This window comes from Ursus americanus, chromosome 18, assembly GCF_024610735.1.
Source record: "Ursus americanus isolate L20-20 chromosome 18, mUrsAme1.1.p, whole genome shotgun sequence".
Taxonomy (NCBI): domain Eukaryota; kingdom Metazoa; phylum Chordata; class Mammalia; order Carnivora; family Ursidae; genus Ursus; species Ursus americanus.
Window position 1 is genome coordinate 31,841,414 of NC_142144.1, and position 19,166 is coordinate 31,860,579.

General features: G+C 51.9%; 1 protein-coding gene across 2 annotated transcripts in view; it reads left to right on the top strand.

Moving 5' to 3' along the window:
• The window catches only part of GABBR2 (gamma-aminobutyric acid type B receptor subunit 2), a 336,632-nt gene that overhangs the window by 307,859 nt on the left and 9,607 nt on the right, over positions 1–19,166 (top strand). For both annotated transcript variants that reach the window (XM_045780604.2, XM_087869533.1), the window contains exons 14-16: positions 9,604–9,714; positions 13,973–14,197; positions 16,558–16,740. In XM_045780604.2, the coding sequence (XP_045636560.2) occupies positions 9,604–9,714; positions 13,973–14,197; positions 16,558–16,740 (519 nt within the window). The remainder of the gene's footprint in view (positions 1–9,603; positions 9,715–13,972; positions 14,198–16,557; positions 16,741–19,166) is intronic.

Here is a 19,166-nt window from a genome sequence, read left to right on the forward strand (position 1 = left end):
TGTGACTAGTTAACCCATCTTTCTGCATAACCCAATGTCAGCTGAGGCCCCATGGGCCTTGAGATCTGGGAAGAACTGGATGAGCAGCACAGACGTGGGTGGGTGGCAGACAGACCCAGCTCACGCAGGCAAGCCCTGGGCTGCCTGGTGTCCCATTCAAGGGAAGCCAGAAATCTGGGTGTTCCTGTGAATCACCTGAGTTTTAAATCCTGACCGTGAAGGCAAAATATTCTAAGCCCTGTGTAGCTCAAGTGGAACACATCCGTGGCCCGCACACCCCCAAAGGCCACGGGCTTCTCCCTGCTCTGGCACCCAGCTGTGCCCTGGTGACCCTCTCTCGAGGATGTGCTGCTGGGTCATCATTCCAGAGGGGAGGCGTGTGTTTGGGCCCCGGTCTCGTTCATTACCCAGCCCCGGCAGGCTTGGGGAAAAGCGCATGATGCCAGCGTCCTCGTGCAGACCGTGAAGCCGACGCCCGTGCGCAGCGCGCCTGGTGAAGGTCCCCCCTGATCAAGCACCTCTTGGCTTGGGGTTCGGCAGCAACACCTGTGAGTCCTTCCAGCTCCAGGCTTGCTCCAGAGGCCTCCGACTCAGGCCCAAGGAAAATTGGGGCACCTTTGAAGGCCCCCTGCCCAGGGAGGGGAACAGAGCCAGGCCACAAGGAAGGACAGAAGTTGCGACGCCCGCACCTGCTCTGCAGGGAAGAAGGCTGCCTTGCCTTTGCCTCTGACCTGCTGTGTAACCTTAAGCAAGTCTCTTGTCCTCTCTGGGTCTCAGTTTCCTCACCTGTAGCATGGGTATAAAATTCCTGGCTCCTTCACCAGACTGCCCTGAGGTCGAAATCAAAGAGAGATTCTCGTATAAATACATATGGGCTGCAAAGAGCTAGAAATTACTATACTTGTCAGCCCTTAACATCCCCAAGACAGTCCTCACCCCAGCTGTGAACCTTATACAACCATGGGATTTCCCACTAATTCCAAGGTCGAACTCAGAATGCCTCTCTGAACAGGACCAGGCTAGGGTCTTGCTCTCCCCCTGGGGGCCTGATGCTGACCAGGGCCCCTTGCCCTTCTCAGCCAGGTCCCAGCCACCTACCCACCCTCCCCCAGCCACCTCATCTCCCCTCCACAAAGCATTGCTCCATGAGGATGTAGCCAGTGGGCATCGGGTGAGTGGCTCTGGGGCCCATGGACATTGATCTGGAAGCTGTTCACGTGCACCTGAGCAAGGGTGTATGGCACCCACAGATTGGATGCATCGAAAAGCCAGCACCAGAGGGCTGGTGGGGCAGTGCCAAGCACCCATGAATGGTAAATCCCCATAAATGTTGGCTGGTGAGCTGCCCACAAGGCTGGCCCCTCCTGTGCTAGCCCGAGCATGGTCCAGTGCACAGGGCATGGAGGGTCAGGATACCTTTATCTGGGTCTCCACTCAGTCACCCACTTGCTATGAGTCCTCATCTGGGCCTCAGTTTCTCCATCTATAAAAAGAGGAATTGGACTAATGCATGATCCCTTTCATGTTTGGAAATGGGGAGCCAGGGGAGGGAGATTTGGGCTGTCCCAGTGACCAGAGGACACTCCTGGCATTTTGGGCCTGCGGTCTAGAGACTCTGAGTGCTCTGCACGGAACAAGACTGTCCCTCACAATGAAGAATCATACCCCCTCCAAAGAAAAAAATGCAGAAGCACCCCTGTTGAGACACCCTGGTGGGTGATCTCACAGGTCCCTTCCAGATCTGGGATTTGGAAAAAATTCACCCAAATTCATAACCAAATATTCTAAGAAAAATTCCTTACCTTAAATGACAGCTTCTAGCTCTGCTGCCTCAGAGATGTGGGACTGCTGCTGTTGAGATAAGCAGCCCAGCCCCGGAGGGATCCGGAAGGTTCCTTCTGGCTTCAGTGCTCTGACTCTGCAGTTGGAGATAATGATGACGGTTTACACATAAGGAGCAGGCTTTCCAGCCTCTAAAGCCTGCTAAACACACCGTTTACCTCCTGTGATCGTCTTGCCAACCCCGGAGGTTGCAGATGAGCAAACCATGGCTCAGAAAGGCTTAGAGATGTGTTCAAAGTCACACAGCTGGCAAGTGATAGAGCTGGGGTCTGAACCCAGGGCCGTTTCCCCTCCCTGCCCAGACTTCCCTGATGGGACTCCCTCGCCATCTCCCCCAGCAAAAGCAGTGTTGACTCACCTACCTTCCCAGGAAAAGAGAAGCAGCCCAGTAAGGCCAGACAGCCTCGCCTCCCCTCACCACACACACTCAAACTCACATTGATACTCACATACCCTCACCTCCAGTAGGAAAACCTACCAATTTTACCATAGATCTCAAAATCAACTTTGAAATGAAAAAGAATAAAGTAGCACGAATGGCCCAGGGACAAAGTTCTAAAAGCCAGCTTCTGGAAGCTGGTCAGAAGGTAGAAGACACCCCCATCCTTGCAAGAAGCCCTGGCCAAGTGGGGCTGAGAACCTGACCCACTCAGAGCAGCGGCAGCATGAAAGGTCCAAGGGACAAAGGGCCCCATGATCACAGGTGCGGCACGTGGCCCTCTTCACTCCCGCCACCCGGAGCCCCCACCCTCCCTGCCCAGACCAGCAACATGGCTAGCCCTAAGCGCCCTGGCCAGCCCCACGCAGGACACACAGAAACACAGTACTACTGGGGTCTGATCCGGGGTTAGAACATAGAGACAAGCCTTCAAGTCTGCGCTTGTGCTCGGCTGTCACTGTGGGTCACAGGTGTGCAAGCGACAGAAGAATCTGCATTTTTAAGCAAAGAAGATCCTTTAAGGCCTTGCCGCCCAGACAACAGTCCCGGGACTAGCAGCATCGGTGTCATCTGGGAGCTGCTTCAAGATGCAGCACCGTGGGCACCACCCAGACCTACTGACCCCATCTGCACTTTAACAAACTCCCTGGGGGCTTGTGTGCACAGCATCGAGTGGGAAGCAGAGCTGGTCCCTCACTGACTATATGCCAGCCACACTGGCTTCCTTTGGGTTCCTGAAACACACCGAAGCCCTTCCTACTTGCTGTGCCCTCTCTCAGGAATGCTGTCCCCTAGGTTCTCACATGGCTGCTGTTCCTCAGACTGAATGTCTCCACTTCAGAAAAGCCTTCCCAGACCACCTGATCTGAAGCCGATGCCCCTCTTGGCCCTTCTAGTTCCCGTTTGCAGCACGGATCGCTGTTCTGTTCGCAGCTGTGCTGTGTGGTCTGCCCTTGCTAGAACGCCCGCTCCAAGAAGACAAGCACCCGGTCAGCCTGACACACCTGGGCCCAATGTGGAGCACAGTGCCGGGCACACAGCAGGCAGAGTGAGTGTCAGACAAATACAGTCTGAAATGAAATATAGGACGACTGTCACCATCCCTCCGTTATTCCGGCTCACATTAACTACGCTGTAAGTTAGCCCTCGGACCCACTTTGCAAGCGGGGAACTGAGGTCTAGAAAAGGGTGGGGCATGTCCACGGTCACCCGGCAAGTCTGTGGCAGAGCAAAACCAAGGCCTTTGACCTTTCAGGACTCAGCACCTCAACCCATGCCCGGACCCCCTGCCCCTCCGTGCCTGCGGCCTGACAAAGCAGGATGTGTGCAGGGGCCACTGACCTACATTGTGAGTAATTGCATTATGCAGAGGGACTCTCAGGCCAGCTGCTCTCCTTTGGCTGCACAGATGGGGGAGGCTTTCCCAGGCAGCTTCTGCATGCCTCCCGCAGAGCAGCGGGCCGGACCGGGAGTCAGGTGTGAGCACTTCCAGCCTGCGGCCGGCACAGACAGGCATGGCCTCGCTGCCGGGCACTGCGCCCCGTCAGGCAGGAAGAGCACCTAACCAGCTTGTGTGCAACTAGCGCCACCGAAGCACGGCCTTCACGGAGCTCCAGGGGCTTCAGAGGAGGCCTCTACGGAGCACTTCACAATGAAGTCGTTCCTCCCACAAGCAGCCCCTCCCAGTTTCTACAGCAGGGTTCTAAGATTATGCCCACTGTCTCCTTGGAATGTGATGTGGTGCTCGCGAGAGGCAGGGCAGGCTGGGAAAGGCACCTGGTGAGGGAGGAAAGACCACTGGTGTGGGTGGCAGACAGACCTGGCTTTGAACCCAGCTCCGACACTTACTAGCTGCAGATTTGGGGCAAGTTCTTTCTGTGCCTCCGTTTTCTCATCTGTAAAATGGATACGACACGTCGTTGGATTCTTAAGAGGCTTTGACAAGACAGCGTAGGTAGAGTTGGCAGCTTTGCACCTGAAGCGTTGTTGTCACCCGTGACGAGCAGCACTCGGTGTTCCTAGGGCAGCTGTTACTGGGTGAGGTCGACTCCCTCCCCCTCTGAGGCTGTCTCTCGTGGAATTGTCCTGATCTTACCAGAGCGGAAGAGCCCTGAGGACTGGCTTTGTCTGTCCTGGTGATTGTTGAATTCCCCTCTGCCCAGAACAGTACCTAGCAAATGGTAGTGCTTCGTAGCTATGTTGGAATGAATGAATGATTACTTGGGTAATTGCCTAGGTGGGCAACAAGTAAGGAAGAGAAATAAAGAAGGGAAAAAGCAATTCGAAAGCTCTTATAGGCTGGTCATCCATGGAGATTGATTTAGACCAGTGGAAATGCTGTAGTCCCTAGTCATACAGAGAGGCAGGGCTGAAATCCTGGCTCAGACTCTGATAGGAGACCATAGTATGCCGTCTGCAGGGGTCTGTGCCCTGTGTGTGTGCTGCCGGAGCGAGCACGGGTCAGTGCCCTGGGATCGCTGGCCCTGGGCTGCAAGGCAGGCCCACACTGAGAGCAGGATGAATGTAGGGTCAGTAGGCTTGGGTCCTCCAGCCCCATATTCCCCAATATCCCCTACCGTCCCACGCCACTCCTGCCGTCTGGAAGGGGTGGGCGGCCGGTCCTCCAAGGTGCCTGGAAATCTGGCCTCCTTTAAGATCATTGGGTGCCTTCTAAAGTAGCACAGGATGCTGCTGAAGGCCTTGAGGCCCCACTGAGCCACAAAAGTAGCTCCGTGTCCTCAGTAGAGGGTGATCTGGGGCCACTCGGCCAGACCCTCCGTGCAGGTCTTGGATGCCCTCTAGTGGCACCTTGGTGTATAACAACGACTCCAAGTAAGCCCTCAGGTGGTGGCGCCTTTCCAAGCCCCCACTGTCCTCCCTCCCCATTCCCCCACCAGCCCACCCTTTGCATCATCAAATACATCTCTCCCCATGTGTGTGACTGCTCAGACCACTCTGAATTCCAGTCCCAGGCACGATTAGAACAGATCAGATAAGAAAACGCATGGCTTTTACAGTTGGCTTTGAGATTCAGTACAGGGGTACTATGCAGACTCCCCATCTCCTAGCCCCAGGAGTGCATGAAACTCATCGTTCCTAAACCTCCCCCCAACCCCTGCCGCTCTGATCCACGTACAGTGTGCCCAGACATGGGGTTGTGTGGGGATGACGTTAATGATCAAGAGATTTTTGTGGCTTCTTTCTGGATCTGCGCCTGGGAGGATAGGGCAGAAGCAGCTCCGCCCACCCTCGGACCGCTGACTTCTCTGAACTCTCGACTGGCCCTTGATTTTTTGCTGCCCTCCCACCTCTGCAGTGGAGGCTGTGCTCAAGCTTATTGAGATGGGTGGGGAGCTAAAAGACCAGATGTAGGCATTCGGTCAGAGCAGACCAGGATGGGGAGCGTGGCAGGGGGGAGGTAACCTGGCTAGAATGTCAGCTGCAGAAGGGGGGAGACAGAGCTAGCAGCAGTCCGAGGAAAACTACCTAATGGAATCAAGCATGAGGAACATATGAATCACCAGTGGAAGGTAGTTGTTTAGAAAGCCGAGGAGATGTGGAGCAAGGGCACTGGCAGCCTCATTCGCCACCACCTGGAGGGTTGAGATCGATTACAGGACTATAGATCGATGGTAAACTCAAGCAGGTTGAAGGACCAGGTCGACTCCTGGCAGGGGGCGATGTGTGTCTTCACTGCAGCTCTTGGCCTCCTGAGGGAGGGCGTGCAGACGCAAGGAGAGAGCTCGGATTATTCTGAGGACCCCAGAGGAGAGGCAAGGACCAGTGGGGTGGAGGTATAGGACAAGGTTCTGGTTCGGTAAAAGAACTGTGCAGCCACTCAGCAAGAGTGGGAGGGGGCAGGCTCTCTGTCACTGGGGATGTAAGAGCCAGACAACCGCTCGGCTTGCCGGGGATAGAGTTTTCATAACATTGAACAATGGGGTATGACAGCATCTGTCCTTTATACAGAGAGAATCTAAGAGTCCATCATAAATTATTGCCTTTCATTGTAGAACAACAGCTACTATCATCATTAATGGGTTTGCTATTCATGCATGACCGTAATGGGCCTGTGCTACTGCATTCTGATGTCTGCTTGGTTGTCAGGCATTAGAGAAACCAGGTTTCACTGTTGGAAATCACTGTTGACCTTCGGACCAGCTCCTTTCACCGCCTTTCGCTGTCTCCTCAATTAAACAATGAAAAGACATTAGGAAACCCCCCATCACCGTTACTAGAATCCAGCCCAGCTCCTGAGTGGGTCGCAGCGGAGGGGAAATCTCTGGCCTGGCAGCTCTGACTGTGGGTCCTGGAGATCACCTTCTCCTGGGCTGTCTCTCACTAGTCCCCACTGCTGCCATGGCAGAGGCCTCAGGGAGTCACTCGGAGCCTATGTGTGGACTCAATGACCATGGAACCAACGCGGCTGAGCTAAGGCTTTCTGTGGCTTAGGACAGCAAAAGGAAAAACAAGCCTGAGAGAGCATGCAACTGGATGGTCTGGTTACAGAATGGCCTGAGTACACAGGCCCCACTTCCCTCGCTCTTCTTGCTTCCATGTGGAACCCCAGTCATTCCCTAAATCACAGGAGTCCAGACCATTGCCTGCTTCAAAGGCCAGGCTGAGAGTGCAGGGCCCAAAGAAATAGGGTGCCCATTCCCTGTTACCTAAGGCCTGCTTTCCACATCCCCAGATCCCACCAAAATGTCCCTTCTTCCTGGTGAGTGATGCTGGGGCTGCCTGCCTCTTACCCTCGGGCATGTGGCTTTACCCTGGGTCTCAACAGGACAACTCCATCCTGGACACAGTTCTTTGACGAGATACTCTCAGTGTGTATCTGTTCTAAAGGCAAACAGATTTGCAAATATATCTTCAACTTTACTTTGTAAATTTGTTATTGGTAGTGCATCGATGTAGAAATTCTAAAACTATTTTGTGTCTATTGAGTATTGAGCAAATGAGTGACTACTTTGATATTGTGGGAAACCAGGGATCTCACTATGAGAGAAGAAAGATGCAAATACAGGATGGGAAGAAGCAAGAACCCTGTGGCATAGGACTTTACCTACATCTATAAACAGATGGTAGGGAGACAAGGATAGATACATAGAATGATATTGGATGGATGGAAGGATGGATGGATGGGTAGATAGATAGATAGATAGATAGATAGATAGATAGATAGATAGATAAGGGAGGGAGTGAGGGAAGGAAGGAAGGGCCTAGAAGTAATGTTATCCTAGGAACAGCGAGCACATCTAGTGCCCAGATCTTGGTTTCTAAATATCATTCTCCACCAGAAAGACCCAAGACTCCTCAGAGAAATGGCTGGTTCTGAGGCTGGGGAAAGGGAAGGACAAAGAAGTACAAGTACGTATTGTGCCAAGACTTAGGAAAGTGCTCCCAAAAAGTATGGGGATGTATTGAAAAAACACATGAGGCTGCATGAGGGAGTTTCCACTGGCCAAATCTGGGAAAATTTGAACATTAAAATGAATGATAGTAATGGAAATGAAAAAGGAACCCCCAAGGGGCACCTGGGTGGCACAGCGGTTAGGCGTCTGCCTTCGGCTCAGGGCGTGATCCCGGCGATCTGGGATCGAGCCCCACATCAGGCTCTTCCGCTATGAGCCTGCTTCTTCCTCTCCCACTCCCCCTGCTTGTGTTCCCTCTCTCGCTGGTCGTCTCTATCTCTGTTGAATAAATAAATAAAATCTTTAAAAAAAAAAAAAAAGAAAAGAAAAAGGAACCCCTAAATGCAAACTGATATGCATACATAAATGGGAGGAAAGGAAAGATCTTGTTTACAGTGGAGTGCCAGTATGTAAATGAAATGATAGAGTTCCAAAATCACCATTTTGTGCCACCAAAGGAATGTGACTCAGGTAGAAACCATCACTGGACGCTGAAACCACTGAGTTGATGTCTGTGGGGGGAAAGGGCCACTCACAGAGTCTCAAAGTATTTCCCACAGAGTATTTATTAATTACAAGGGGGAAATGGTACCTTTGAAGTGGAGAGATCTGGCAGACATCACCTGAACCAAATGATCACAGTTAACATCAGCAATAATGGGACAAAGTGCCATCATGTGCCACTGAGGTGGAGCTGCAAGGAGGCAGAAACGTCACTTTACATAGGATTCCTGCCCTGAATGCTTAACCCGAATCTAATCATGAAAACACATCAGACAAACCCAAATTGAAGGACATTCGACCAAATAAATGAACCAGATTCTTTAGAAATACCCATGACATAAAAGACCAAAGTAGGCTGAGGAATTGTTGAAGATTAAAGGAGACTAAAGACAAGTAAATGCAGGGCAGGGTCCCATATTGGACCCTGCTTTGGAAAAACCACAATTGTCTGAAAGGCCATTATTGGGTCAATTGGCAAAATTTGAAAATTGATAACATATTAGATACTGTATCAGTTAAATGTCCTCAATTTGATAAGTAGATGTGGTTATATAAGAGAATCTCCTCATTCTTAGGAAATGCTTGCTAGATATTTAGGGGTGAAATGTCAGGATGTCTGCAACTTACTCTTAAATGGTTCAGAAAAAAACATATGTAGAATTTTTTTTTTTTTGTCCATTCTCTGGGTGTGTTTTTCTCCTCTTTCCACCATGTGGCTGATTCTCACCCAGAGTTTCCCAGCTCAAATTCCTGAGAGAGAGACTGTGTTTGCATAGGGTCCTCACCACCATCCCTCTTTGAGCAGAGCACTGCACTAGGAAACTTCCTAAGTCTCTGACCAGGCTCTGGATTGGCTGCTGTGGGTCAGGTACCCACCCTCTGTCCAATCAGCTTTGGCCCAGGATGGGTCATGTGGTATATAACATGGCTGCCCCCACTGCTCGCTCGCTGGGGGTGATGGGCAAGAAGGTCTCCTTAGAAGAGCTCCACAGGCCCCAAGGCTGGCCCAGCCAGCAGTTACTGGAGTTAATCCCAGAGACACCTGAAGCCCTCTTGACATAGCTTTGTGCCTTATTCTCACCTTCACTCTTTGAACAAACATTGCAGATGCATGCAGCTCTCATGCTAAGTACTAGAAGCACAGGAAGTGACCCACTCCCCACCGTCAGGAGATCTGACTCATGTTTGAAAGGCATGAAGAATGCAGATAACTAGAGTACAGGGCTGAATCATGACCAACAAACAGAAAGCAGCTTCATGGGAACATAGAAGAGGGGTCCAAAAGGCTTCCTGGACAAGGGACTGCCTGTAGCTCATGGGAGGGCAAGTGGCCCTCAGCTGGGGCCCTGGCTGCTGGAAAGGTGCCCAGTGCCATCCCTGGGTTTCTGTTTTCTCTTTGCACAGCCGGACCCAGCAGGACGGGACATCTCTATTCGCCCTCTCCTGGAGCACTGTGAGAACACCCACATGACCATCTGGCTTGGCATCGTCTATGCCTACAAGGGGCTTCTCATGGTAGGTGCGGAGCAGAAGGCAGAGGTTGGGGGGCTGCTTCTCTGTTAGAGCTCTCTCTCCCAGGGGCCTCTGTGAACATAAAAATAAACAGAGCCCCCAGGACAAAGCACTTACTAACTGCCAGGCCCCATGTCTGCCACGTGTTCTCTCAATTCCCACAATAACCCTCTGAGATGGGTGCAGATAATGCCCCATTTCACTGATGACGATGCTGAGACTTGGTTTGCCCGAGGTCACTCAATAGTAAGAGGCAGATTCAAGAGCTTAACCACAGAGTAACCCCAACACCTGTGAGTGTGCCTCACCACAGCCACCGTACTGCTCCCAGAATGGCAGTCTATCAACATCTGGCGCACGTTCACATCCCACATGTTACTGGATTCTCTCAAAATCTGTGGGAGATGAGTGGAATCTTCCTCCTCTTACAGAAGTCAGGCTCAGAGAGGTTAAAGGACACTAGTAACCTCCAACCTCCGAACCCAGTACTCTTTCCACTCCCCCCATCTGTTAGAATCAAAGATCACAAACCAAGCCCACCCCACACTTCTGGAAGGACTTGAAAGGGCAGCCACATCCCACCTTATCCCACGATGAGCCCTGAATCTTCTCTCCAATCCTGTGCAAACCGTGCTTCTACTGAAATCCCTCCAGGGACAGGAAACCAGCTCCCATACCCTCTGACTCAGGTCTTTCTACAGGAAAGTTAAGCCACCATCCACTTCTGTGTAGCCTCCACTTAGAGGCCAAGAATGAAGCCTTCTCCAAAGATCAGATAAAATGGGATTTCTTGTACTGCTCAAATGCATCCTTACCTGCCCCTGCTTTGGAGAACTATTTCTGAGGGGCCACACCAGAAGAGCGTGTATTAGGGGACCGTAGGCAGAGATTGTCCCCCCACTTCATACTAGTTGAGACTAGTTTCCATAGGGATTCTATGAGGACCACTGGGCTGCAGCCTGGGCCCCACGAGGTAGTGACCCCGAAGGTGTCCACAGGAGGTGCCCAGAGTGGAAATGGGACTTTGAGGATTGGGCAGTGGCCCTGGGCTTGGAGAAGGGTGCTCAGGAGACATGGTCACCGGAGCTGTGAGAGACAGGAGGCATAGACCTGAAGGCAGAGCCATCATCAGTGGCAGAGTTGCCAGAGGGCAGCTGTCAAGCCCACATTAGTGAAGGATTTTGTACAACAGAGCAGTGGCTGCGATGGGTGGTGGCCCCCAGGAAGGAAGGCGCTTCCTTCACAGGGGGCGAGCAGTACCCGTGACTTGAGGCCCCCAGCCCTTGCTGAATGAAGAGAGTGAAACCCGACTCTCCAGGACCCCTCCCACTCCAAGCTCCCTGATCCTGAGACTCTGTGAAATTCAATTACGGGGAATCCAATTGACTCTTTAAACGGCGTTTATCTGTAATGTTTTGACCATCCGTTATCTTCTCCGCCTAGTTGCGAAAGTGGTTGGAGATGACCATATCTCCTCCAGTGAAGCTAATACCTTCAGCCCGATCGTGTCAGTAAAAGCTGTATTTGGCAGCACAAGTGCTTGACTGTTTCCAGTGTGCAGAAGGAATTGTCCTCAGCCCTCCTGGCCCTTAGGGTTTGTGACTAAAATTCTAGCTCCTAGCGCCTCCCACTCTGAAACCACAGGATTTCAAGGCTGGGGAGAGTATGCCCAGCCCTGCAGGCCCACTCCCCTGTCAGAGTTTCAGCACTTCTAGCCCCCGCTGAACATCCCGACAAGCGCTCCCTCACTCACGGCTGCCATAGCTCCACAGGTGGGGAGCTCACCCGCTTCGGAGGGTCCTGTGGCTGCCGTAAGGAATCTCCACAAACTGGTGAACACAGACCAGCTCGAAACAACACACATTTATTCTCTCACAGTTCTAGAAGCCAGGAGTCGAAAGCCAAGGTTGAGCCGTGCCCCCTCCAACGGCTCTAGGGAGAATGCTTTCTTGCCTCCCCACAGCCGCTGATGGCTCCGGGCATTCCTTGGCTTGCAGCCTCATCACTCCAGTCTCCACCTCCGTCTTCACACGGCCATCTCTCCTCTGTGCGTCTCTTACAAGGACACTTGTCCTTTGATTTAGGGCTCACCTGGATAATCCAGGCTGATCTCATCTCAGCCTTTATTAGATCGGTGAAGGCCTTTTCTCCAAATATGCAGTTCCGGTGAATTAGGATATGGACATATGTTTTAGGGCCACCATTCAACCCACTATAGATGGGTTGCTTTTCTAGAAGGTTCTTCCTTATCCTCAGCCAAAATCTGCCTCGATATAACTTGTGCCCATGAAACTTCATTCTATCCTTGAAGGCCTAAGAATGAGTTACTGTCCATTTCCTTCTGACACATTTCAGAGATTTGCAGCCAACCACCAGGTCCCCAGAATTGCCTACATTTTATGAGGTGTAGAGACTCTTGCGATGGTTTGGTGTGGGCCCCTGGGCAGGTCCAGCCTCTGCCTCTTCCCTTGGAAGATGTGGATGGCCAGGCCCAGCCGTCACAGCCCCCACTGTGGAACTGAAGGAACCACACACACGAAGAAACCAGCACAAAGCAGCCTTTCAACAGCCACTGGACTCTTTCCCTCCCTTGGTATCTGCTGCCTGGGCTTCCGGCTCCCCATTTTGAAAGGCATCTTTAAAGAATAAATCCGTCTGGGACACCTGGCTGGTTTCTACAGTGGAGGGTGCGACTCTTGATCTTGGGGTTGTAGGCTTGGGCCCCATGTTGGGTGTAGAGATCACTTAAAAATAAAATATTTAAAAATTCTTTTTTAAATAATAATAATAATAAATCTGCCCATGAGACAATATGCTTAGAGAAAAGGAGAGGAGAGCAGCCATGGTTGTGTATATAATACCAATTAACAAAATAACTTTTAACCAACTCTTATAAGCGGGCACGTCAGTTTACAAAATACTTTCACAGCTATCCTCCCATTTCATCTGGATACAAACCCTGTGAGATGGTGTTATTATTATCCCCATTCCACAGCCGGTGAAACTGAGGCCCTGAGAGGCAAAGTGACTTGCCTAAAGATTCCAGATCCTCCAGCCTTGTGCCAGCCACCTTTCTAGCACACAGCATCGTGTTGCCCTACTAAGTCAAACCTGAAAACAGAAGCCCTCAGTGTGTTATTAAATGGCTCATGCAGCTTTGGATGCCCTGAACTGCAGTGGTGAGGTCAGAGGGAAGAGGGGCCTTTGAGGAAAGGCCTCCTGGAAAGGCCGGATGGCAGCCAAAGCCCCTGCACAGTCACCAGTCCTGGTCAGCTCCTCCCCCACCCACACCACCATTCTGCCTGGCATTCCATCTGCACTTATTCCGCAACGGGCCCTCCCCTTAAACCACCCATGAAGGCTAAACCCTCCACACCCTGCTTCAGATCACATTGGACCTCTCCCTTGTCTGTTTCTGTTGGGAGATTTATTGGTTAGGAGTAGAACTACAAGTGATAGAAAACCCAAAATTATAGTGGTTAAATAGATAGTTAGCTTCCTTCTCAGATGAGCAACCCAGGGCTGGTGGGGGGCTCCCAGAATCTCAGCTCCATAGATCTTGTGGCTCCCCCATCTTCACCATACAGCTTCCACATTGTAGACTCAGATGACTTTTTGGTCTAAGATGGTTGCTTAAGCTCCACCCATCACTGTCCACTCCATCTACTAGGAAGGAGGGAAAGGAACACCGTTTCCCTTTAGAGATACTTCCCAGAACTTGTACACACCACTTCCACCTACATGGCACTGTCCTGAACCTACTCATACACCACACCTAGCTTCAAGGACAGGTAGGATATGGAGTCTTCATTCCGAGTGACTTTGTGCATTGAGAGGTAATAGAAGTCCCAGACACAGGGGCTCTGCCTTATTTAGTAGTAAAAAACACCAGACTGAACTTCTGGAAACACAATCCACTTTTGCCACTGTATGACTGTGTGGCCTTGGACAAGACCCTTCCTCCTCTCTGGAACTCAGTGCTCTCTCTAGAGTGAGGGGACGTGGTCAAGATCATGTCTGGGAGCCGTTCCCACCGTAGCCTGCTGTACGTGAACCAGCAGTGGGGCAAAGGAGAGCCAGACACTGTAACACCCCCAGTTGCATTTCCTTAGCAGGACTCAACCCGGGGCCACCAGTGGAGACCGAGGGTGACATCTGGAAGACTTGGCCCACAGCAAAGCCCCCAGCCCCCCTTCTCAGAGCAGCCGGTATATGCCACCGCGTGATAGTGACCACCTCCCCTTTCCGATCACCATTTCAGCTGTTCGGGTGTTTCTTGGCTTGGGAGACACGCAACGTCAGCATCCCTGCCCTCAACGACAGCAAGTACATCGGGATGAGTGTCTACAATGTGGGGATCATGTGCATCATCGGGGCCGCCGTCTCCTTCCTGACCCGGGACCAGCCCAACGTGCAGTTCTGCATCGTCGCCCTGGTCATCATCTTCTGCAGCACCATCACCCTCTGCCTGGTGTTTGTGCCCAAGGTATGGCCCACACTCCGTGCCCTGCCCTCTGGCCTCAGCCTCTGACCCTGCACAGGGGCCTGCTGGTCTCCTCCACCTTGTAGCAGTTTATGCTTTCTCTACTTGGGATGGTTACAGTTCACATCACGGAAAGTTTGGAAAATGCAAACAAGTAAAAATCAAATTTTCCAGAAATCTGTCTCACCACCCAAAAACAAGCACTGTTGACGTTTTGTTTTAGTTTTTTTTACTAAAAACTTCATATTTTTGATGTGTTTCCTTCCAATCTTTTTTTTTTAATTTTATTTGTTTATGTATTTGAGAGAGAGTAGGGGAAGGAGCAGAGGGAGAGGGACAAGCAGACTCCTCACTGAGCGCAGAGCCCGGATGCAGGGCTCGGTCCCATGACCCTGAGCTGAAATCAGAAGTCGGTCGCTCAACCACCTGAGCCACCCAGACGCCCTCAACCCCAGTCTTTTTTGAATGGTTAGGCAGTGATGCTTTCTCAGTTACAGCTGTGATTATAGCTCACATATCATTTTGTAGTTTGCCTCTTTCACTGTGAGTCTCTCCTTTGTGTTTCTCAGTCATAACCAGCACTGGTGGGGATGTTCCACGTTTTCTTGTCCACTTGATTCCCTTACTGATGAGCATTACATTTGTTTCCAGATTTTTTTATATTATAAATGAACTTCTTTTCTCTACATAACACATGATCCCCATTTCTGGCTACACCCTTCAGATGGAGCCTCAGAAGTAGTATGAGTGGGTGAAAAGGAATAAATAACCACTTTTAACAGCCACTTACACTTTCCATCCATCTGAAGGCCTGACCTTTAAGACCAGCCAGAGAGGTGTTTTTCAAAGCTTATCCTTCCCAGCAGTGGGTAGGTGAACCAGAGGCCTTGGCATCTCGGGAGCCCCTACAGTAGACTGGTCTCAGCATCAGGGAAGAACAGGAAATAGAGAGGGTGGAAGGAATTATTGGCCCAAGTGGGGTAGGATGTGCCTTGGAGTAAGGCGGGACAAGAGATTAGTTGGGGTCCATCATGCCCTAAACAGAGTGCTCATGGCACCTCCATCCAGTCAGTCCCCAAGCAGTGTCTTCCCTGGAGCACTGCTACCCTATATGCCTCCCTTCTCTGCTTGCCACGGCCTGCCCAGGCTCCAGGCCAATGCCAAGACCTCTCTGCCTGCACTCTGATATTCTCTCATTCCGATCAAAGATGCCAGATGGCTCCAAGCCCAGCCCTGACCGTGTCACTCTCCTCTGTCACCCTCAAGAGCTCCTCATTGCCCTCCCAGCTCAAGAACCAAGTCCCTGATACCGGGCTGCCTTTTAGGACCCTTGGGTCTCCTCCAGGCTCCCCCAAAGAACCCTGCCCACCATCCAGACTGCCCTTCTCCATAAATACCCTGAGCCCCAGGCCCCCCTGCTTCACATATGCCACTTCCCCCGCCCCCCGGAATTCGCTTTCCTCACAGTCCTTCAGGCCCTCCATAGAACCCAGCCCAGGTCCATGACATCCACAGCCCAGCTTGCCCTCGATACTTCTGGGCTCTGGACCTTGGGGTCCTGGCAGACAGGGGCCCTGCTTCACCCAGTCCCTGTTCTCCAATGCAGGCCCAGAGCCTGCCTCAGACCAGAAGTGTTTCTTGAGTAAATAAGATCAGGATCAAGTGGCAGCCTTTTCTCTTCTATAACAACACTTTTGTCCGTGACCGGGCTAGTCTGTCCTCAACATCCAGCAATGGTTAAGAAGCAGAAGCCTTCCCTTGCTTCCATCCACTGTCTTCTAGTGTCACCCTCAGGTCGCCCTCGGGATTATTTTCCATGTGGAACGAGGCCTAAGACAGAGTGAGACTCAGCTAGAATCAGGCCTGAGGGGCGCTGGTGGGCTCTGTGGGGTGGTTGGGATGCAGGTGGAGTCAGGATCAGGAGACCAGACTTCTGCTGACAAGGAAGGAAACTGAGACTCAGCGTGGGGGGAGGGGCCTGCCCAAGGTCACAGGCAAGCGAGTGGCAGAGACAGCAAGCCTGAGCCCAGGGCTTGTGTCTGTGCTGCCTCCAGCACAGAACCTGCAGTGGCAACAGAGCGGATGGGAGATTGGGGGGATGGGGTAGGAACCCGGGCTTCTTCTTTTTTTTTTTTTTTTAAGATTTTATTTATTTATTTGACAGAGAGAGACAGCCAGTGAGAGAGGGAACACAAGCAAGGGGAGTGGGAGAGGAAGAAGCAGGCTCCCAGCAGAGGAGCCCGATGTGGGGCTCGATCCCAGAACACCAAGATCACGCCCTGAGCCGAAGGCAGACGCTTAACGACTGCGCTACCCAGGCGCCCCCCCGGGCTTCTCTCTTCAACCATACCTTGTCCTTTCAGCTCATCACTCTGAGAACAAACCCAGATGCAGCAACCCAGAACAGGCGATTCCAGTTCACTCAGAATCAGAAGAAGGAAGATTCTAAAACGTCCACCTCAGTCACCAGCGTGAACCAAGCAAGCACATCCCGCCTGGAGGGCCTACAGTCCGAAAACCATCGCCTACGAATGAAGATCACCGAGGTAACTCCCCCAGCACTGGCAGCCAGGGCCCAGCCTCCCAGTTGCATCCGCCTGCCCCACGGCAGGGCTCCTCAGGGCTCCTGCTTGGACCGCACTGCCCCCCTCTGGGGCACGCCCCCCCCCCCCCGCATCAAGTCATACGGTCCCATGTGCTGGGATTACAGCTGAGAGAACCAGTGGGGACATAAACTAGACAGAGGCAGTTTGTCAGAATCCACTCAGCTGGCCCAGGCTCGTGGAGTCCAGCCATTACCCGATTCCAGACATCCTCTGAAAGAAAGAAGTTCTTGGAGATTTGTGAGCTCCCAGATTATAGGAGCTTCCTAAGAGTGAGGGCCCCCACCCCCTTGATTTCTCACTCTCCCAACCCAGCAACCAACCTGTCCATGTGATGCACAGCAAGACAGGAGGGAGTGAAGAGGAGCTTCTCAGGCAGAAGAGTTTGCTATCGCGGACCTCACTGTTGTCTTGAGGGCCCTTAAGTGGTTCTTCGGTGTTCCAGAGAGGCTATAACTAGATTCCCCGGTGCCTAAGCCAGACCTCTAGTTCTGGACCTTATATACCTGGGAGGGGAGACCAGATTACCTTCCCCTTCTTCACTCTGTCTCTGTGTCGGGGGTATGACTGGCCTACGGTCTGCAGGCTTCATGTTTCCCAGAGGAAGCCGCATTTGACAAGTGGAATGGGAAAGAAACGAAGGAGAGCATGTTAGTCAGGATAGCTCGCTAAGTTGCTATAACAAAGAGGCCCCAAAGTGAAGTGGCCCAAAGAAAATATTTCTCTCTCACGTAATGGTCCTGAGGAGGTGGGTCCAGGTTGGCAGGCGGCTCTGCCTCCATGGATATGACTGGATGAGGCCCATTCACTCCGGCTGTCTGCCGCTCCCCAAGGTGTATTCCTCACCAGGACAGTTAAAGCTGGGGGAAGGCATGTCCTGTTCTCAGTTGCAGGAGGGGAGGAGGAAGTCCACACAAGGGATGAGCAAGTGATGCAAAAATTGTGCGCCTTTTGGGTCTCCTCCGGTTACCTTGGCAAGAACTTGCATGATCACACGTAGACAGATAGAAGGTAGGCTGGGAAATGTGGTCTCTAGCTGGACAACCATGAGGAAGAAGTGAGATACAGGGTTGCCAGAGTAGATACAGGATGCCCCAGTGAAATTTGAATTTCAGACAACCAATTGTACTTTTAGTATAAGGATGGCCCCATACAGTATTTGGGATATACTTACACCAAAAAAGTGATTCATCATTATCTGAAATTCAGATGGGACTGGTTATTCCATATTTGTGTTTGCTAGGTCTGGTAGCCCTTCGGGAGCTCACATTAGTCTGTCACAAAGATCTACTACCCAGTTGTCTGTGCATCTAAGCCTGACTGCTTTAGGATGGGATAGCCCCCCACTGGTCACCAGAGCCAAGTAGGGAAGGTTTCTGTCCCTCAAAGCCCATTGCTGGTTCGGTGTTAATCTCAGACCTCTCTCTGACCAGAACGACCGTGTCTTGACATTTGACTTTTACTTGCACACTCCAGCAATAAAGAGTTCACTCACTTCAGGAAACCTGACACCAAAGCCGTTGTCAAAATCCCTAAAATGCTGGGTGTTTTTTTTCCTGGAATCGAATCACAATCTTGCCTCCTTTGCTCCTAGCCCCGCTGTTTGAGTCACACAGAAAAAGGTCTCTCTCCTCCTCCACGTGAAAATGTATTTAAAAATTAATGGCTGTGCTCTTGACATCAGAACAACACTTTACAGTTTATAACTTCCTCTCCCTTACACTATAGTGGAATGCCCACTGCCTTTCCCAGTTACCACCCCCTCCCCAACACACACGCACACTGCACACACACACGCACACACGTGTGCTCACACACACGTGCTCACCAGGCTTCTCAAGGGCTGAACTGCCCCAGGGCTTGCGCCTGACTTTGCTGTAACTGAAGGCAGCTGCGGTCCATCCCATAGAGGAGCCCCTACTGTGCTAAGCTCCGGCGTCCACGTGAGGCTCACAGCCGACCAGCCCACAGATCTGTCTGCCCTGCAAGGGTCCTGCTAGGCATCACTAACAGTAATTACAGTACTTTTACTGTAGTAGCAGGGTACCCTTACGATGTGTCAAGGACTGGGCTAAACTTTCAGTGCGTTGCCTCATTTAATCTCCACCGTAACCACAAAGGTAGGTACCGTTATTACCGCATTCTACAGGTGAAGGAGGTGAGACTCAGTCTCACAAGCCAGTACACAGACAGTAGGGGGCAGCCCTGGGCTTGCCCCAGGCCCGTCCAACTTCAGAGCCTGCGCTCTGGCGCTCTCCCGCCCTGCCTCCCTGGGCTCGCGCCAAGGCTCCATCAAGGCGCCAGGCCGCTCTGAACACCGCACTGCAAAGGCCAGGCCCTCCCCTCCCAGCCCCGCCTGCAGCAGCAGC